The sequence below is a fragment of the Sarcophilus harrisii genome, chromosome 2 (assembly GCF_902635505.1).
Source record: "Sarcophilus harrisii chromosome 2, mSarHar1.11, whole genome shotgun sequence".
Classification (NCBI taxonomy): domain Eukaryota; kingdom Metazoa; phylum Chordata; class Mammalia; order Dasyuromorphia; family Dasyuridae; genus Sarcophilus; species Sarcophilus harrisii.
The window spans coordinates 516,887,079-516,901,949 of record NC_045427.1 but is presented as its reverse complement, the minus strand read 5'-3'; the positions used below and the strand labels follow the sequence as shown (position 1 = coordinate 516,901,949).

Sequence of the window (14,871 nt, the reverse complement as noted above, 5' to 3'; positions counted from 1 at the left end):
AGTTTTCTGGGTTTTTTTTTTGATCCAACTTGTGTTTTCATTTTCATTGTGTTTGGTTTCTTGTGATCATATAGATGACCAAACATTTTCCACATTATCTTTCTTTGGGGATTCTCTCTGTCTATGTCTTTCTGTCTCTGTCTCTGTCTCCTCTCTTCTCCTCTCCTCTCCTCTTCTTTCCTTTCCCTTTTCCTTTCCTTTTCCTCTTCTTCCTTTTCTCTCTTCTCCTCACTCTCTCTGTATCTGTTTCTCTCTTCTTTGTCTCTCTGTCTCTCTCCTCTTCTCTCTCGTCCATATACCTCTTTTCTTCTCCCTCTCTGTCTCTTGTCACTGATTTCTTTGATTCTCAAATTTCTGTAGTAAAGTTTTTGATTCATATGAATTGTTTATCTTGTTCTTTGCATTGATGATAACTTACATAGCCTTGACCTATTAACTTTTGCTTTCAATTGTTCTTAAGGAAATCTAGATTTTAAGAAGTCAGGAGGTAATAGTGGATAAATTGCTGAATATGTAAACATGAATATCTGAATATAAATCTTGCCTTAAACACTTCCTGGCTGTGTGACTCTGGGAAAGTCACTTAATTATTTTCTGTCTCAATTTCTTCATCTGTGTCCAGTCATTTCAGTCATATTTGACTGTTTGTGACTCCATTTGGGTTTTTCTTAGTAGAGATACTGGGATACTTTGCTATTTCCTTCTCCAGTTCATTTTACAGATGAGCAAACTAAGGCAAACAGGTTTACTGACTTTCTATCACACAGCTAAGAAGTGTCTATATTTCCTATGTTTATCACATAGATAATTGTTAATTCAGTTTTCTCATCTTTATGCTAAGTGATACTCAAATAGATTTGGTTTGGGACAAATTGCTATCTTGCTGTTATTCCTGTTTTCAGTGAATTATTATCCTGATTGATAAATACAGATGTACACATATTTGTTTGTACATTGAAAATATTGGAATGGAAGTTCTCCTAATTCATAGAAAACATCTCTGGGACAACTGAAGTAGTGAATAGGATAACAAGGATGGTATGTATTTCTTCCTATTACTAGTTTCAATTTCTTATTCTGGATGTCTATAATTTGAAAGTTTTTCATGCTATATAATATGAAGGTTATTTCCACATTACAATAGCTATTTAATGCGCTTTTTAATTCTGTGAATCAAAGTTATGTCCAGTCAAATAGTTGTGATAATGCTCTAGTTTATTTGCTAAATTCTTGAGAATATTTTGAGGTTTCAATTTGTGCTCTGGAGATTTATCATCTCTTAATTTATGAAGAATAGTGAACTTCTGGTGAAGAATTCTGGCCATTTGATCACACCTTTTTAAGTACTTGGCAATTGATAAAATATTACTGTTAACTTCCCAGAGGACAGTATAAACCCAGTTCCTCTGTCCCTCAACTCTTGAAAGAAGCTCAGGAAAATCTGATTCGTTTAGAAGTCAGCACGATATGGGAAGTATTAATCTAGATTTATGAAAGGGGGACTGAGAATAGCAAACCAGAAATTTCCCTATGATCTTGGTTGGACAAGTCGTTTTCTTCTTAAGACCTCAGTTTCTTCATATATGAAATGAAAGGGCTGGACTATATGATAATTTCTTTTCAGCTCTGAATTGATTGATGATCCTGGAAATGAGGTCTGTCTGATTTCAGGGTTGGGGAAGATGCATTTTACTCCAATTAAGGCAACAACAAAAAAGAAAAGAAAATCTAAAGTCTAATGATGTGGTGTCTTCTTCCATCTATTTTTATAAGGGGAAAGACAGACAGATAGGCAGAGACAGACAGCTAGACAGGCAGAGACAGGCAGAGGGAGAGACCAGGAGGACAAAGGGGAGATGGGGGACAAAGGGGTACAGAGTGACAGAGAGGGTCCTGACTGTTTTACATTTCTAACCTGTGGAGTTGAAATAACTGCTGCTGTTGACATCTGGATAAAACATCATCCTGTGACTAGGACATCTAGTGGTTTGGTTTCTTAACTGGGATCTGTGTAGTATTAGAGTTTAGCTTTGATGATAGCCTTTCATCCATCTGCTTATCTTCTTAATACTTAATACCTCAATGCTCATTGGGGAGGAGTCTGGTCCCCATGCAGTTCTTCTCTTCTGTACCCACTATCAGAGAGGTACGGCATAAATGGAAGGTGTGGTTGGCACTGTCTTTATTATTGTTTTGAAACCAGAGTTGTCTCCTAGGACTTTGGCACTATCATGAAAAGACATCTCATCAGCTAAATTGACATCTTTCAGTGACTGGACTATCTTCCCTAAGAGTTAATAAAGTACTTCGATGCACTAATGTGTGACATCATTCACTCTTCCCAAATGCCTACTGCCTTCTCATCCTTTATAGATCTAAAGCTGAAAGGGTCCTCAGAATCCATCTAGTCTAACCCCCTCATTTTACAGATGGAGAAGTAATTGTATGTTTTCCCTAAGGGTTCACAAGTAGTCATCATAGGTATAGAATTTGAACCCAGATTTTCTGAGTCTAGAGTTAGTGCTCTTCACATCACACTGTGCTGCTTCCATTCCTGTGGTATCTTCTCCATTTCATCCCATAAATCCTCGGTAGGGATCACCACAGTGATGAGACCTCTTCTACATTTCCTATCCCTAGAGTGATGGACTGCCCCTTTCTTAACACTTGTTACTAAATGACCAGCCCATCTCCTTTTCTGATTGTATATCTTTTTAATTATATCTTTTATATCATTTTGTACAAGCTATTATCATTCATAGCATGCTGTAGTCTATTCATGTCTACCGTGCATCTCCCTTGCCTTTTGAATGACCTAAAATTTTTTCTCTTTGGAAATTGTTATCCCATGATTTATAGCCAAACGACATTAGCAGAATATTAGTGTTTAAAAGATGAGATTTTGTTTCATGTGGAAACTTGAGGTCAAATGAAATCAAGATGGCTATTGTCTTCTATTTTATTTTGAGCCCACTTTATTGTTCACTTGCAGTGACTTTCTAAGATACATATACTGATAGGTGAACACTGTGGGTCATCCAACCAATTGCATATCAGTCTGGACAAATGGCATTCTTTATTCTCTGGGGGTTGTTTTCTGTCCTGTGTGGATAGAGAGGCTAAAGTGTGTGTGTGTGTGTGTGTGTGTGTGTGTGTGTGTGTGTGTGTGTGTGACTCCTGCATCTCATTTAGGTTGCTCTTTAATGTTTTCTTTGATATAATCAACATGATGCTATCTTGATATAATCAACATGCTGCTACCTGCAAAAGAGAATGTCTGGAGGACTTTATCTAGATTAAGGGTTCTTAATCTTTTCCCATTATGAATTCTTCAGAATGATGTTTTAAAATGTCTATGTCTATGTGTATGTGTGTATGTTCAGTTGTGTTCAACTCTTTGTGACCTCATTTGGGATATTTCTGGCAAAGATATGGGAGTGGTTTTCCATTTCCTTCTCCAGTTTATTTTATAGATGAAGAAATGAGGCATTAGTCACATGACTTGCTCAGCGAAAAAGTATCTGAGATTGGATTTAAAATAACAAAGATGAGTCTTTTTGATTGCAAGTTCTGTACTCTATGCACTTTGCCATATACCTGATCCTTTAAAATGTTTAAAACACATCAAAATATAAAGATGTATTTTCCCATCCAAGTTCACGGATCCCCTGAAATTCATCCATTAATCAAATAACTGGATTAAAAAGTAATCTTCCTTCCATTTGGACTTTACTGTAGATAGTCTTCTATGACAGTTGCAAACACCTTTGGCTTGTATTTGCCTCCCTATCATATGCATTCTTTGTTATTAATAATCAAAAGTCCATTAATAAAGTCTTCTCTGAACTGATTGTGACTGAATGTAGATTGAAGCATTCTCTCTTCATCTTTTCCCTTCTTTTTAACTTAATTTTTCTTGAGAGTTTTTATTTTCATTGGGATAGGAGAGCTATGTTTTCTTTCACAACTTGACTTTTATGAAATGGGTGGGAATAAGAGAGAGAAACTAAAACTCAAAAATTCTAAAAACCAATGTAAAAAATAAAATTTTCTCTATTGCATTAATCACAAAATCTTGTGAGATCTTGATATATGTATGGGAATCATCTTATCAGAAAAAAGTCTTTAAGATTCCATTCTACTCTTACCAAATCAATGCTTTTTTATTGCAAAGAAACAATAAGCACAGGGGGGACTTGTATTCTCTATATTTTTAGTTGACTATATAGACTATAAAAATGTAATCTGAAACAGAACATCATTTGCAAAAGCCTGCCTTTTGTCTTTTCATATTTTTTCCCCTTAGGAAAGCCTCAATATGTATGTAAATTTTTCTCTTAAAGATTTTGTAGAGATGAAAAAGTAGGCATATAGAAGCTGTTATTTACTGATCTCCTCTTCTTGCTCATCATCTTGGTAATAGAAACATCCAGGATTTATTTTTTCTATTCCCATGGTATCCTCCTTTCCTTTCCGATACCTTGGGGAATGATACCTTAACATCCTTAAAATTATGTACATTTCCAAACGAGCATTCACTGTATTTTCTTGTCTGGTTTAGCTACTTTACTTGTCTTTGTTTTAAAGTGCTATGCTCATTTCTAGATGCAGCTTATTGAGGAATGTAACATTGATGTCCAGTCATAATTTCATTGGCATTGATAGAAAATCTTATCTTCACAGTCCTTTTCCATTTATCATATAGTTATTGTTCAGATTTTATCCTTTGCTCTTGGAGTCATCAAAGTCAGTCACAGCATTTCAGACCAAATCTTGTGCAACCTTATTCTGTTGCTGTTCATTGTTTTATAAGCTGAAATTTGCTCATAATTTTCCATTCTCCTGTTCCTTAATATTTTACAAATGAGTTTTTACACTCTAAGCTTTTTTTTTTATCCTTTGTTAATATATATACACTTCTGTTCAGCAAACAATTTGCTTTTTGAGACAATTTCTAGGCTATTTTGGCCACCTTGTTGGTATATTTTATAATTTGTTTAACTGTGGTAGGAAATAATGATAGCATTTGTCAATTTCTGTTTCTTGATCCATCTCCTAGTTTATTTAAATAGGTCAGTTTGGAGCTGTTTTGATTGCCCAACATTCTTTTTCAACTTTATTCAAATTTGGTGCTGATTCTAGTTTTTGTTCTGACTATACACAGACAGGGTGATTCAGAAATAACTCCCACTTTGGTAACAGGTCATCTCCTTGAGCTTTATTAAGCTATACACGAATAGGAACAAAGGCTCCAAGTGGATGGTGAGAGTAAACCAGGGCTGAGGCTAGGCAAGGATGAATAAATAGTAGGATAAGGGGATGCTGCACTAGAAGAGGGGTCAGCAAATTACCACTCAAGAGCCAAATTTGACTTGCCAGTTGTTTTTGTAAAGCTAAAGAGCTAAGAATGGTTTTTACATTTTAAAATAAAAATGTAAAAACCATTCTTAATTACCAGGTCACTTAATTGTAGATTACATAGTGTAGAGTTGAACTGGTTTATGATGGGGACAAGATGGTGAAGTTTATATTGAGGAAAAAAAGATTTCCTCTGGTAGAATGGGTAGGTGAGAATTATTTGTTCTAAAAGCCATGAAGGCAGCTGAAACAGGCACTGTGGAATACTTGGAATTTAGTCAGATATCAATGTGCCAAAGTCATCCACTACATCCCAAATCACTGCCAGTCATCTTGATTTTGGTTCTGCCACAGGAGGATGACTCTGGAGGAAAGAGCGAGGCTGTCGACTTTGTGCAACTCTGCCTCAGTTGTATCCAACTGACATATGAGTCAAGACATCACTCTATGATGCCATTATTCTTCTTCAGAAATGAAGGACAAACAACAACATATGACAAAGCAAACCATGCATCCTCTCTAAATCTGTTTCCTTATCCATGTAATGAAGATAACAATAGTATCTACCTCACTGGGTGGTTGTAGGTTTTAAATGAGTTAAAGGAGGTGACCTGCTTTGCAAATTTGAAAGGATTGTAAATATCAGTTATTATATGGCTGAATTAAAAAAAGAATTCCCCAAAGCATAGTCAATAAAAACAATTTTTGCCCAAGGTCGCATAGCTAGTAAGTGCCCAAAGTGGTATTTGAATCTAGAACCTCCCTATCTCCAAACCCAGAATCACAACCACTGTATCAAGCTACTTTAGAAAGAAGAGTCCACTTTCTACCAGATTCTAGGAATAATGTTACCTAGGTTCAGTTTGGAGCAATTTCCTTGTACCACTGGACACTTGTAAATATCCCCAGTCTTCTGGTGACCATTGGTTTCAAATGGAGCTCCCACCACCAACCTAGGAGGAGAGAGAAAAGAAGGTGAGTTCTCACTAGTGTGAGATATTGGTCCTGGAAGAAGATTCAGGAGCATTTATACAAGAAGTAGGGATTGGGGAAAAAGATGTTGGTAGCATAGGGTCAGGAAGCATCCTAAAGGAAAGATGTACTGCAGACTTTCTAGTCTGGTTCTATGTATCCATAATAGTCAGACAGGCCAGAATGAGATCCGTGACAGAGATGAATTGTTAAAAACGAATCTACTGACAGATTACTCTCAGGGTAAGCCCTTCTTGGTGGCTTTCATTGTCCCCTAAGTCCCTGTCTTCACTTCAGGCAGAAGAGACAGGCAATTCAGGGATCTGGGCCCAGAGTATCAGTCATCTTCAGAGAAATCTGGGTTTGGCACTGGTACAGAAGGCAAAGCTGCCAAACACTTTGCCTTTTGTCTCCGAGCTTACTCAGATACTCATGTGTGTATTTTCAGGGAAATTAGATCTGTCTATTCTTGGGTCATTTACATACAACACAACATGATACAGCACAACACACTGTCTTCTGGTGGAAACAATGATTAGAAGAAAGGGGTGGGAGAGAATGTGCATTTTCTCTCTGTCTCTAAATTCAGAGAATGCTGGCAGGCAGTATAGAGTGAAACTGTGGGTTCTAGTCTTGGATTTGCTACTGATTGGTTATGTGACCTTGGAAGTCATCTCTGGAGCAGTTTTTTTATTTCTCTTCCAGCTCTGACAGTCTCATATTTCCCCATATTGATTGAGTGAAATGTCTTGGGTATTCATTCACCTTTCTCTCCATTTAGCACCCCTCCGGGGGAGAATCCTGGACCACTTGCTCTCTTCCTTCTATGTATCTATTTTGTTTTCAACAGGTTGTTAGCTAATGCCCCAATAAATAGAGTCAGCCAGTTGCTCAATAAACATTCATTTAATAGATATTATGTGCTAAATGCTAAGGATACAAAAAAATCCCCGAAAACCCCAAAACCCTCAACAACCCAACAACAACAGAAAAAACATAGCAAAAGACATCTTTACCCTCAAAAAACTCATGATCTATTGAGCAAATAAATATGTACAAACAAACTCTATACAATATAAAAAGAAGATAATTAAATGAGGAGAGGCTTTGGAAGTAAGAAATATTGGAAAAAGCTTCCTATAGAGGACAGGATTTTAACTGCGATTTAAAGGAAGCTAGGAAAGCCAGGAGGAAAAGGAGAAGATGAGGAGAGAGAGCATTCAAGGCATGGGGAACAGCCAGAAATGAAACTTTCAGCTGAGAGATGAAAGATCTTGTTTGAGAAATAGCCAAGGAAGCCAGTCTCATTTGACAGAGAGTATATGGTAAGGAGTAAGAACACTGGAAAGATAAAAGGGGGCTAAGTTATGAAGGGCTTTGACTACCAAAGAGAAATGATTTTTTTTTTTTTTTTGCTGTGGGTTAAGTGACTTGCCCAGGGTCACACAGCTAGGAAGTGTTAAGTGTCTGAGGCTAGATTTGAACTCAGGTCCTCCTGACTTCAGGGCTGGTGCCCTATCCACTGTACCACCTTGCTGTCCCCAAAGAGAAAATTTTATATTTGATCCTGAAGGCAATAATGAGCCTATGGAGTTTATTGAGCATGAGGTGATATGGTTGGATTTGTGCTTTAGAAAAATTGCTTTGGTGGCTGACTGGAGGATAAGTTAGAGTGTGGAGAGACTGGAGGCAGGAAGAACCCCAGAAGACTATTTCAGTAGACCAAGTGAGATGATGAAGGCTGCACTAGAATGATGGCAATATCGGAGGAGAGAGGGCTGTGTATTGAAGTGATGTTATAATGGTCACAAGCCTTGGCAACAGCTTGGATGTGGGGGTGGGGGTGAGAAATAGTGAGGAATTGAGAATGATACCTGGATTGGGACCTGAGGGACTGGGAACATGGTGTTGGCCTTCCTTGGCTCAAGTCAAATCCCTAAGAACCAAAGTGGCTTCTGGCATTAATGGCGATTCTCAACCTTCTCTCCCAACTCTGATCTAGAATCCACAATGGCAATAGACAAAGATCTGTTTGGAATTAAGAGCTTATTAAATAAATGGGATAAGTTCTCCCTGGGGCAGCCAGATAATGATGGGTATCTAAATATAGCCACCTATTAACGGGGCCTATTTTTGAGCAGCAGAATTAATTGGATCCATAAAATCTGTTTGTCTAGACCATGGTGACTTTTGACTACTTTTACAATTGTTTGTACTATCAAGGTCTCTCTCATTTTTTTCTAAATAAAAATAAAACAAAATAAATGTAGTCAGGTATTTATGGGCTGCCTTGCTCTAATTTTTAGGATTATAGGAGCATAGATTTGGGAGCTAGCAGGACCCTTGGATCATTGAGTCCAACCCTTTTATTTTACAAATGAATAAATTGAGATGCAGAGAGGTTTAATTGCAAGCCCTCTTTTTCCAAATTCTATTTTCTGTCAGGCTGTACTCCTCTGGACTTATCCATTATACTTTCACAGTACCTGTCCCCCACTCTCCAGCTTATTTTTGTGTGTTGTCTTCCTTCATTAGATTGTAAACTCTTTTGAGGCCAGAGATTGAATTTCACTTTTTTATTTCTCTCCTAAGATTAAAGCACAATGCCTGGTACATAATTAGTATTTAATGAATGTTTATTGACCTACTGGCCAAGCAACCTTATTAGGTGGCTAGTCAGGACACCTACTTTTAAGAAACAGTCAATGGGGGGTTGGGATGGAGGAACAAGATGAACCTTGATAATAACAACAATAATCTGGCACATTTTGTTGTTGTTCAGTCATTTTCAGTTGTGTCTGACTCTTTGTGAATTCAGTTGGTGTATTCTTAACAAAGATACTGGAGTGGTTTGCCATTTTCTTCTCCAGCTCATTCTATAGATGAAGAAACTGAGGCAGAGTCAGGTGACTTGTCCGCAGCTAGTAAGTGTTTGAAGTCACATTTGAATTTAGGAAGATGAGTCTTCCTACTTCCAGGCCCAGCGCTCTGTCCACTATACCATCTAGCCTGGCACATAGTAGGTGCTTAATAAATGCTTATTGATTGATTAATATCAACAATAAAAATAATAATTAGCATTGACATAAATAATACTTCAAAGTTTGTAAAATGCTTTATGTTAAGTTCTTTCATCAACCTTGTGAGGTGGGTGCTATTATTATCATCCCCTTTTTACAGATGGTGAAACTGAGACAGAGAGGTAAAATGATATGCCCGTGATCACATAGATAAGGAAGTATTTGAGTCAGGACTTGAATTCAGATCATTTTTGACTCTAAGTTCAGTACTCTAGTCATCTCTTTGCCTCCATAACCTAATAACCTATTGCTAGTAAAGTTCCTGTGTCACTTCTCATTTTATAGAGGGGGACTAGAGTATAGCATAGAAAAAACCAGGAAGCCCAGATTGGTGTGATACAAAGAATGCTAGTCCCTAAAGTCAGATCTAAGCTGTTTTTACCCTAGTTCTGTCCTTGACTTGCTATATAAGCCAGGGAAAATCACCTCACCTCTCTATCCTTAGAAAAATGAGAATCATTCATGCCGTATATACCTCACAAAGTTGCTGTGATGATCAAATGGAAGAAAAAGAGCTTTGGAAAATTATAAGTGCTTTAGTGACAATCAATGGCTTCCCCAAAGTTTATTAGTTCATCTATATCTGGGGTTAGACTAGAACCCAGCTATCATCCCACTGGGCTACCTGTCTGCCAAGGTGATTTTCCTTAAGTGGAAGTCTGACTATGCCAGTCCCCTACTCAACAAACCACAGTGGCTCCCTCTCAGTGCCTAGGATCAAATGTCAGGTCCTCTGTCCAGCATTTAAAGCCTTTTACAACCTTGCTCCCTCCTTTGAAGGTAGTCTTCTCAGACCTTCTCTCAGAGATCACAAAGCATAGCCTCCTCATTCTACAAAGAAAGAGACTGAGGTCCAAAGTCACACAGTACAAAGTGATAGTAGTGATTTGAATTGAGGTCTTCTGACTTTAGGACCAAATGTCATTATATCCACTGGCTTCTGTTCAAAGAACAGAGACAAAAATGAAACATTTCCTGCCCCCAAGGGGCTTGTATTCTTTTCTTTCTAAGTTAGGTTAAGCAACTTGCCTGGAATCATCCAGAGGTAAATTCAGACTTAGAAGCAGAATTCATTTCTTGCCTACCAGCTCCCTGCCTCTTACAGATGGTCTCTGATCTTTCACAGCCACAACTGGTCTGGGTAGCCAGCCTTCTCCATTCCCCAGTAATGTAGATATGCCCAAGGGCTTGAGATTTACCTATCAAGTTAGTTTTGTGGTGATATACAATTGCTAAAGCTCAGGAAACATGTCACAGAGCCACTAACTTGCTCAGTTCTTCCCTCCCTGGTAACCTCAGCCTTCCTTCAGTCATCGTCATTCTTGCTTGGCAGACAGGATATCCTATACCTTCTGGCATGGACACCAGACGGCAAACCAAAGGTCGCAGTAGATGGCAAGAAATTTCCATTGGCTGGGATGAGTCATGGAATCTGGGCTCCTGACATTTCTGCTGTGGGGAGAGTGGAGAAAGGGGGAGGGAATCACTGTCACTGGGGATGGAGAGGAAGAGAAAGATGCTTTTATTCAGCAGAGACATCAGGGGAGAAAATCTGGGGTTTCCTCACTGCCACTGGAGGCTGCTTGTCTAAAGGAGCTAGAGCAAGGAACACACTGGTCTTCCTTTCAGACATGGGTTCTAGGTTCCTTGCATGTAACTAGGTAATACAGTGGAAAAATCACTAGATCTGGAATCAGGAAAACTATAGCCTTAGTCACTTTTGGTTGTGTGACCCTAGGCAAATCACCCATCTTCTGTCTACCTCAGTTTCCTCAACTGTAAAATGGGGTTAATAATAGTCTCTACCTTCCAGGGTTGTTGTGAGGATAAAATGAGATAATATTGGGGAAGCTAGACAGTACAGTAGATAGAGTACCAGCCTTAAAGTAAGGAGGACCTGATTCAAATCTGACCTCAGACACTTAATATTTTCTAGCTGTATGACTCTGGGCAAATCACTTAACCCCCATTGCCTCAGCAAAAAAAAAAAAAGATAATATTTGTAAAGCACTCTTTAGCACTCAGTAAATGGCATATAGTAAGTACTTAATAAATTCTTGTTCCCTTCCTTTCCCCTCAATAGGGCCTAAACTTCTGAGTTTGGATGCAGATTGTTATAGAGTTTCTAGTCCTTCCTGAACATCCCATATTGTTGCAATGTTGTTGCATCATTCCAGTCATCTCTGACCACTATAGAAGAGGCCTTGCTGTCTAACCTCACTAGGGCAGCCCCAAAATCTCCATCAGCTGGCTCCACTCTGCTGGTCCAATTTTATTGTCCACCATGCTTCCTCTGTGTCAGCCTGGTTGCACTCAGTCCTATCTGCATAGCCCAGAGTCATTCCCCAGACCTTTGCTGTGCCTTAGCATCTCTCCTAACCCCAAACTTTTCCCCTAGCTTTTTGGCCCAAACTTAGGTTCTTAACACCCTATTCAAAACATTTCCCAACTACACCAGGTCTACTGATGCTCCATCATGAGCTATTCTAATATTGCCTTGGCTTTGTTCCATTCAGGAATTCTGGATGAAAGCAGCTTGTACCATTGCAGAATCACAGGTTCCAGAGTCGGAAGAGATCTCGGAATTTAAGCTATGACCATTTGCCAGGTCCTGTGCTAAATGGAACTGTAAATGAAGGTAAGCATTCAGTCCCCAGCTTCAAGCTTATATTGTAACGGGGGATTCAACACATAAAAGGATTTAGCAAGAAATAGGGTAGAGTCCTAGGTCTTGGAAAGAGGAGGGAAAATCTCACCAGTCCATACTAAGATGGATCCAGGGGCAGAGCCCAGGGTTCTGGAGGAAGAAGATAGAGGTGATGGTCTGAGTAGAGAAGGGAAGGTATGGGGATGGCTGGTAGGTAATCATCTGGTTCAGTGTAGACACAAAAGGAAACTACCATAACACAGAAGATGCTGTTTGGGGTCGTAAAAGTCCCCTTCCAGATGACACCTTTCTCTACTCCAAATCCTCCCCCGCCCAGCGAGCAGTGTTGCTTTTAACAACAACAATCCTTCCTACACTTGTAAATATGAATATTTTCTCATATATACATATATGGGTATGCACACATACATACATACATAAATATGCTTATGAGGCAAGTAGTTGGTATAGTCAATAGAACTCTGAGTAGAGTTAGGAAACCTTAATTTCCTTAAATATAAAATGGAGATAATAATAGTACTTAGGATTGTGGTGAGGTCCAAGTGAGATAATATTTACAAAACACTCCACACAGTGCCTGACACATACATAATGGGGATTGTGTGTGTGTGTGTGTGTGTGTGTGTGTGTGCATCTGTTATACAATACTTTATGGTTTGAAAAATGCTTTTTATATATCTTTGTGTATTATATGTATTTATATGTATTCCAGATATCTCATTTGATGTTCATAAAAGTATGTAAGTCAGACAGTTGTTATGAACATCAAATGAGATATTTGGAATACATATAACTACATGAAGTAAATGACTTGCCTAGGAAGTTTATCTGAGGCATGATTTGAATTCTGGTCTTTGACCATGTATACACTCTTATTGCACCACTTAGCTCTTCATAGTTTTTAATATCATATTTGTGACCCAATTCAGAGCTACCATTGTATCTTGCCTCTGTGATTAGACTATTTTTGAGGGTAGAAGCTATATTTTAGACTCTGACAATATCCCTTACAGTCTCTAGCATAAGACTAGGATCAAAATAAGCACTCAATAAATGAATGATGGTGGATTTGATTTGATCCTCACATGCTTTGGAGGCTGGTAGCAGGTTCTGGCCTTAGGGCTGGGAATGGTTTTTAATTTTTATTTATTTTTTTATTTCATGGACCTTTGTTAGTCAGATAAAGCCTACGAACCCCTTTCAGAATATTATTTTTAAATGCATAAAATAAAATTCAAGTATTACAAAGGAAATAAATTATAATGACATCATTATCAAAATATTTAAAAGAAAGAATAGCCAAGTTCATGGTCCTCCAGGTTAAGAATCTCTGTCCTAAGGGACTATTGCTAAAAATTTTATACGTTTTCTTTTTTTTTGGAGAGGAGGTTCTCCAACCTATACAATCGAATGTCTCCTTAGTCTATGTCATACAGAAATAGAAGCATTTTTGCTTGGTTTGCATCTCCATTTCTAGGAGTTGGGATAACAGTGCCCAGTAGCACAGTGTGGAGTTAATTAATACTAACTGAGGAAACAATCTAATCAATACTATTTATTAGCAAGACAAGCATAATAAATGGGTCAGTGGACTCCCCAGTAAGTTAAAAAATTCTGAATACCGAGGGAGACAGATTTTAATTATCAAAGATTTAATGTATTAAAAACAATTAATCAAATAAAACCAATAAATTACAAGCACACAAATCAGAACATTACATATTAATTTTATTAATAGTCTTATTTATTTATTAGTAATCTTATTTCTAATTGGAGGAAAGATTAGGGTCTTTCCATGTTGGAAGGTGAAATGAGTAAGTTTTGTTCAAGTTGGGATGGGGAAAAGTAGGTTTTGGAGTCTTTCTGTTTTCAGAATTGAGAGGTGCTAGTTAATTGCAGCTACCTGCATTTATGAAATAATAGATGGCTTATTCTCTCTAGTTTCCCCATGGATGATTTGCAGAAGAACAACAAGGTGGAGAAGAATACATGTGGGAGCACAAGATGGTGTCAGTGTTCATGAGATAAAATCTGTGTTCTCTTGAAGGTCTTCGCCCTAGCTCATCTCTTGGGTCATGCTGGATGGAAATGAACCATTTTTATTGGTTTTCATGTTCATTTCTAGGAGCTGGAACAACAATGCCCAGCAGCCCAGCTGTTTTAGCTCATCCAATAAATAGAAACATAGACTTATAAATCTGGTAAGGAGCCTTGATCTAGTTCAATTCTCCATTTACAGATGAAGAATTTATTGCTTTGATGAATTACTTAAGGTCAAATAGAAAATAAATATCAGAATCCAGGTCTCCTGGTTACAGTGCTTTTCCTTCTGTACTGCAACGACTCTCATACTCCTAATTCTGCTAGTGGTCCGCCATCACTGAGCCTATTCCTTCTTGGTCAGAATCTCACCCGCTAGGATAGTATAGGAAATAACCCCTGAAGGAGGAATCAAGAGATATGGGTCTCCAGTCTCAGCCTGGCTGTGTGACCTTGGCCAAGGTAATTTAGCATCCTAATTTCCCTCATATGTAAAAGGGGACAAAAATATTCACCCATAAGTAATTATGTAAAACATTTTCATATTAGTCATTTTACAAGAAAACTCAAATAAAAGAAAGGAAGGAAGAAAGAAAGAAAAAAGAAAGAAAGAAAATGAAAAAATAGCATGCTTTAAAATGTGTCCAGTTAATATCAATTCTTTCTCTGGAGACAGACAGTATGCATCATCATTCCTCCATTTCCATATATAATGTATGTGAAGATATCTTGCACATATCAGGATGCGGTGAT

At 38.0% G+C, this 14,871-nt stretch overlaps 1 protein-coding gene across 1 annotated transcript in view; it reads right to left on the bottom strand.

Annotated features, from left to right (window-relative positions):
* Nucleotides 1-14,871, bottom strand: part of ITGA11 (integrin subunit alpha 11) — a 187,153-nt gene that overhangs the window by 87,840 nt on the left and 84,442 nt on the right. The window contains exon 3 of the mRNA XM_031955317.1: nucleotides 6,211-6,311. Coding sequence (XP_031811177.1) covers nucleotides 6,211-6,311 — 101 coding nt within the window. The remainder of the gene's footprint in view (nucleotides 1-6,210; nucleotides 6,312-14,871) is intronic.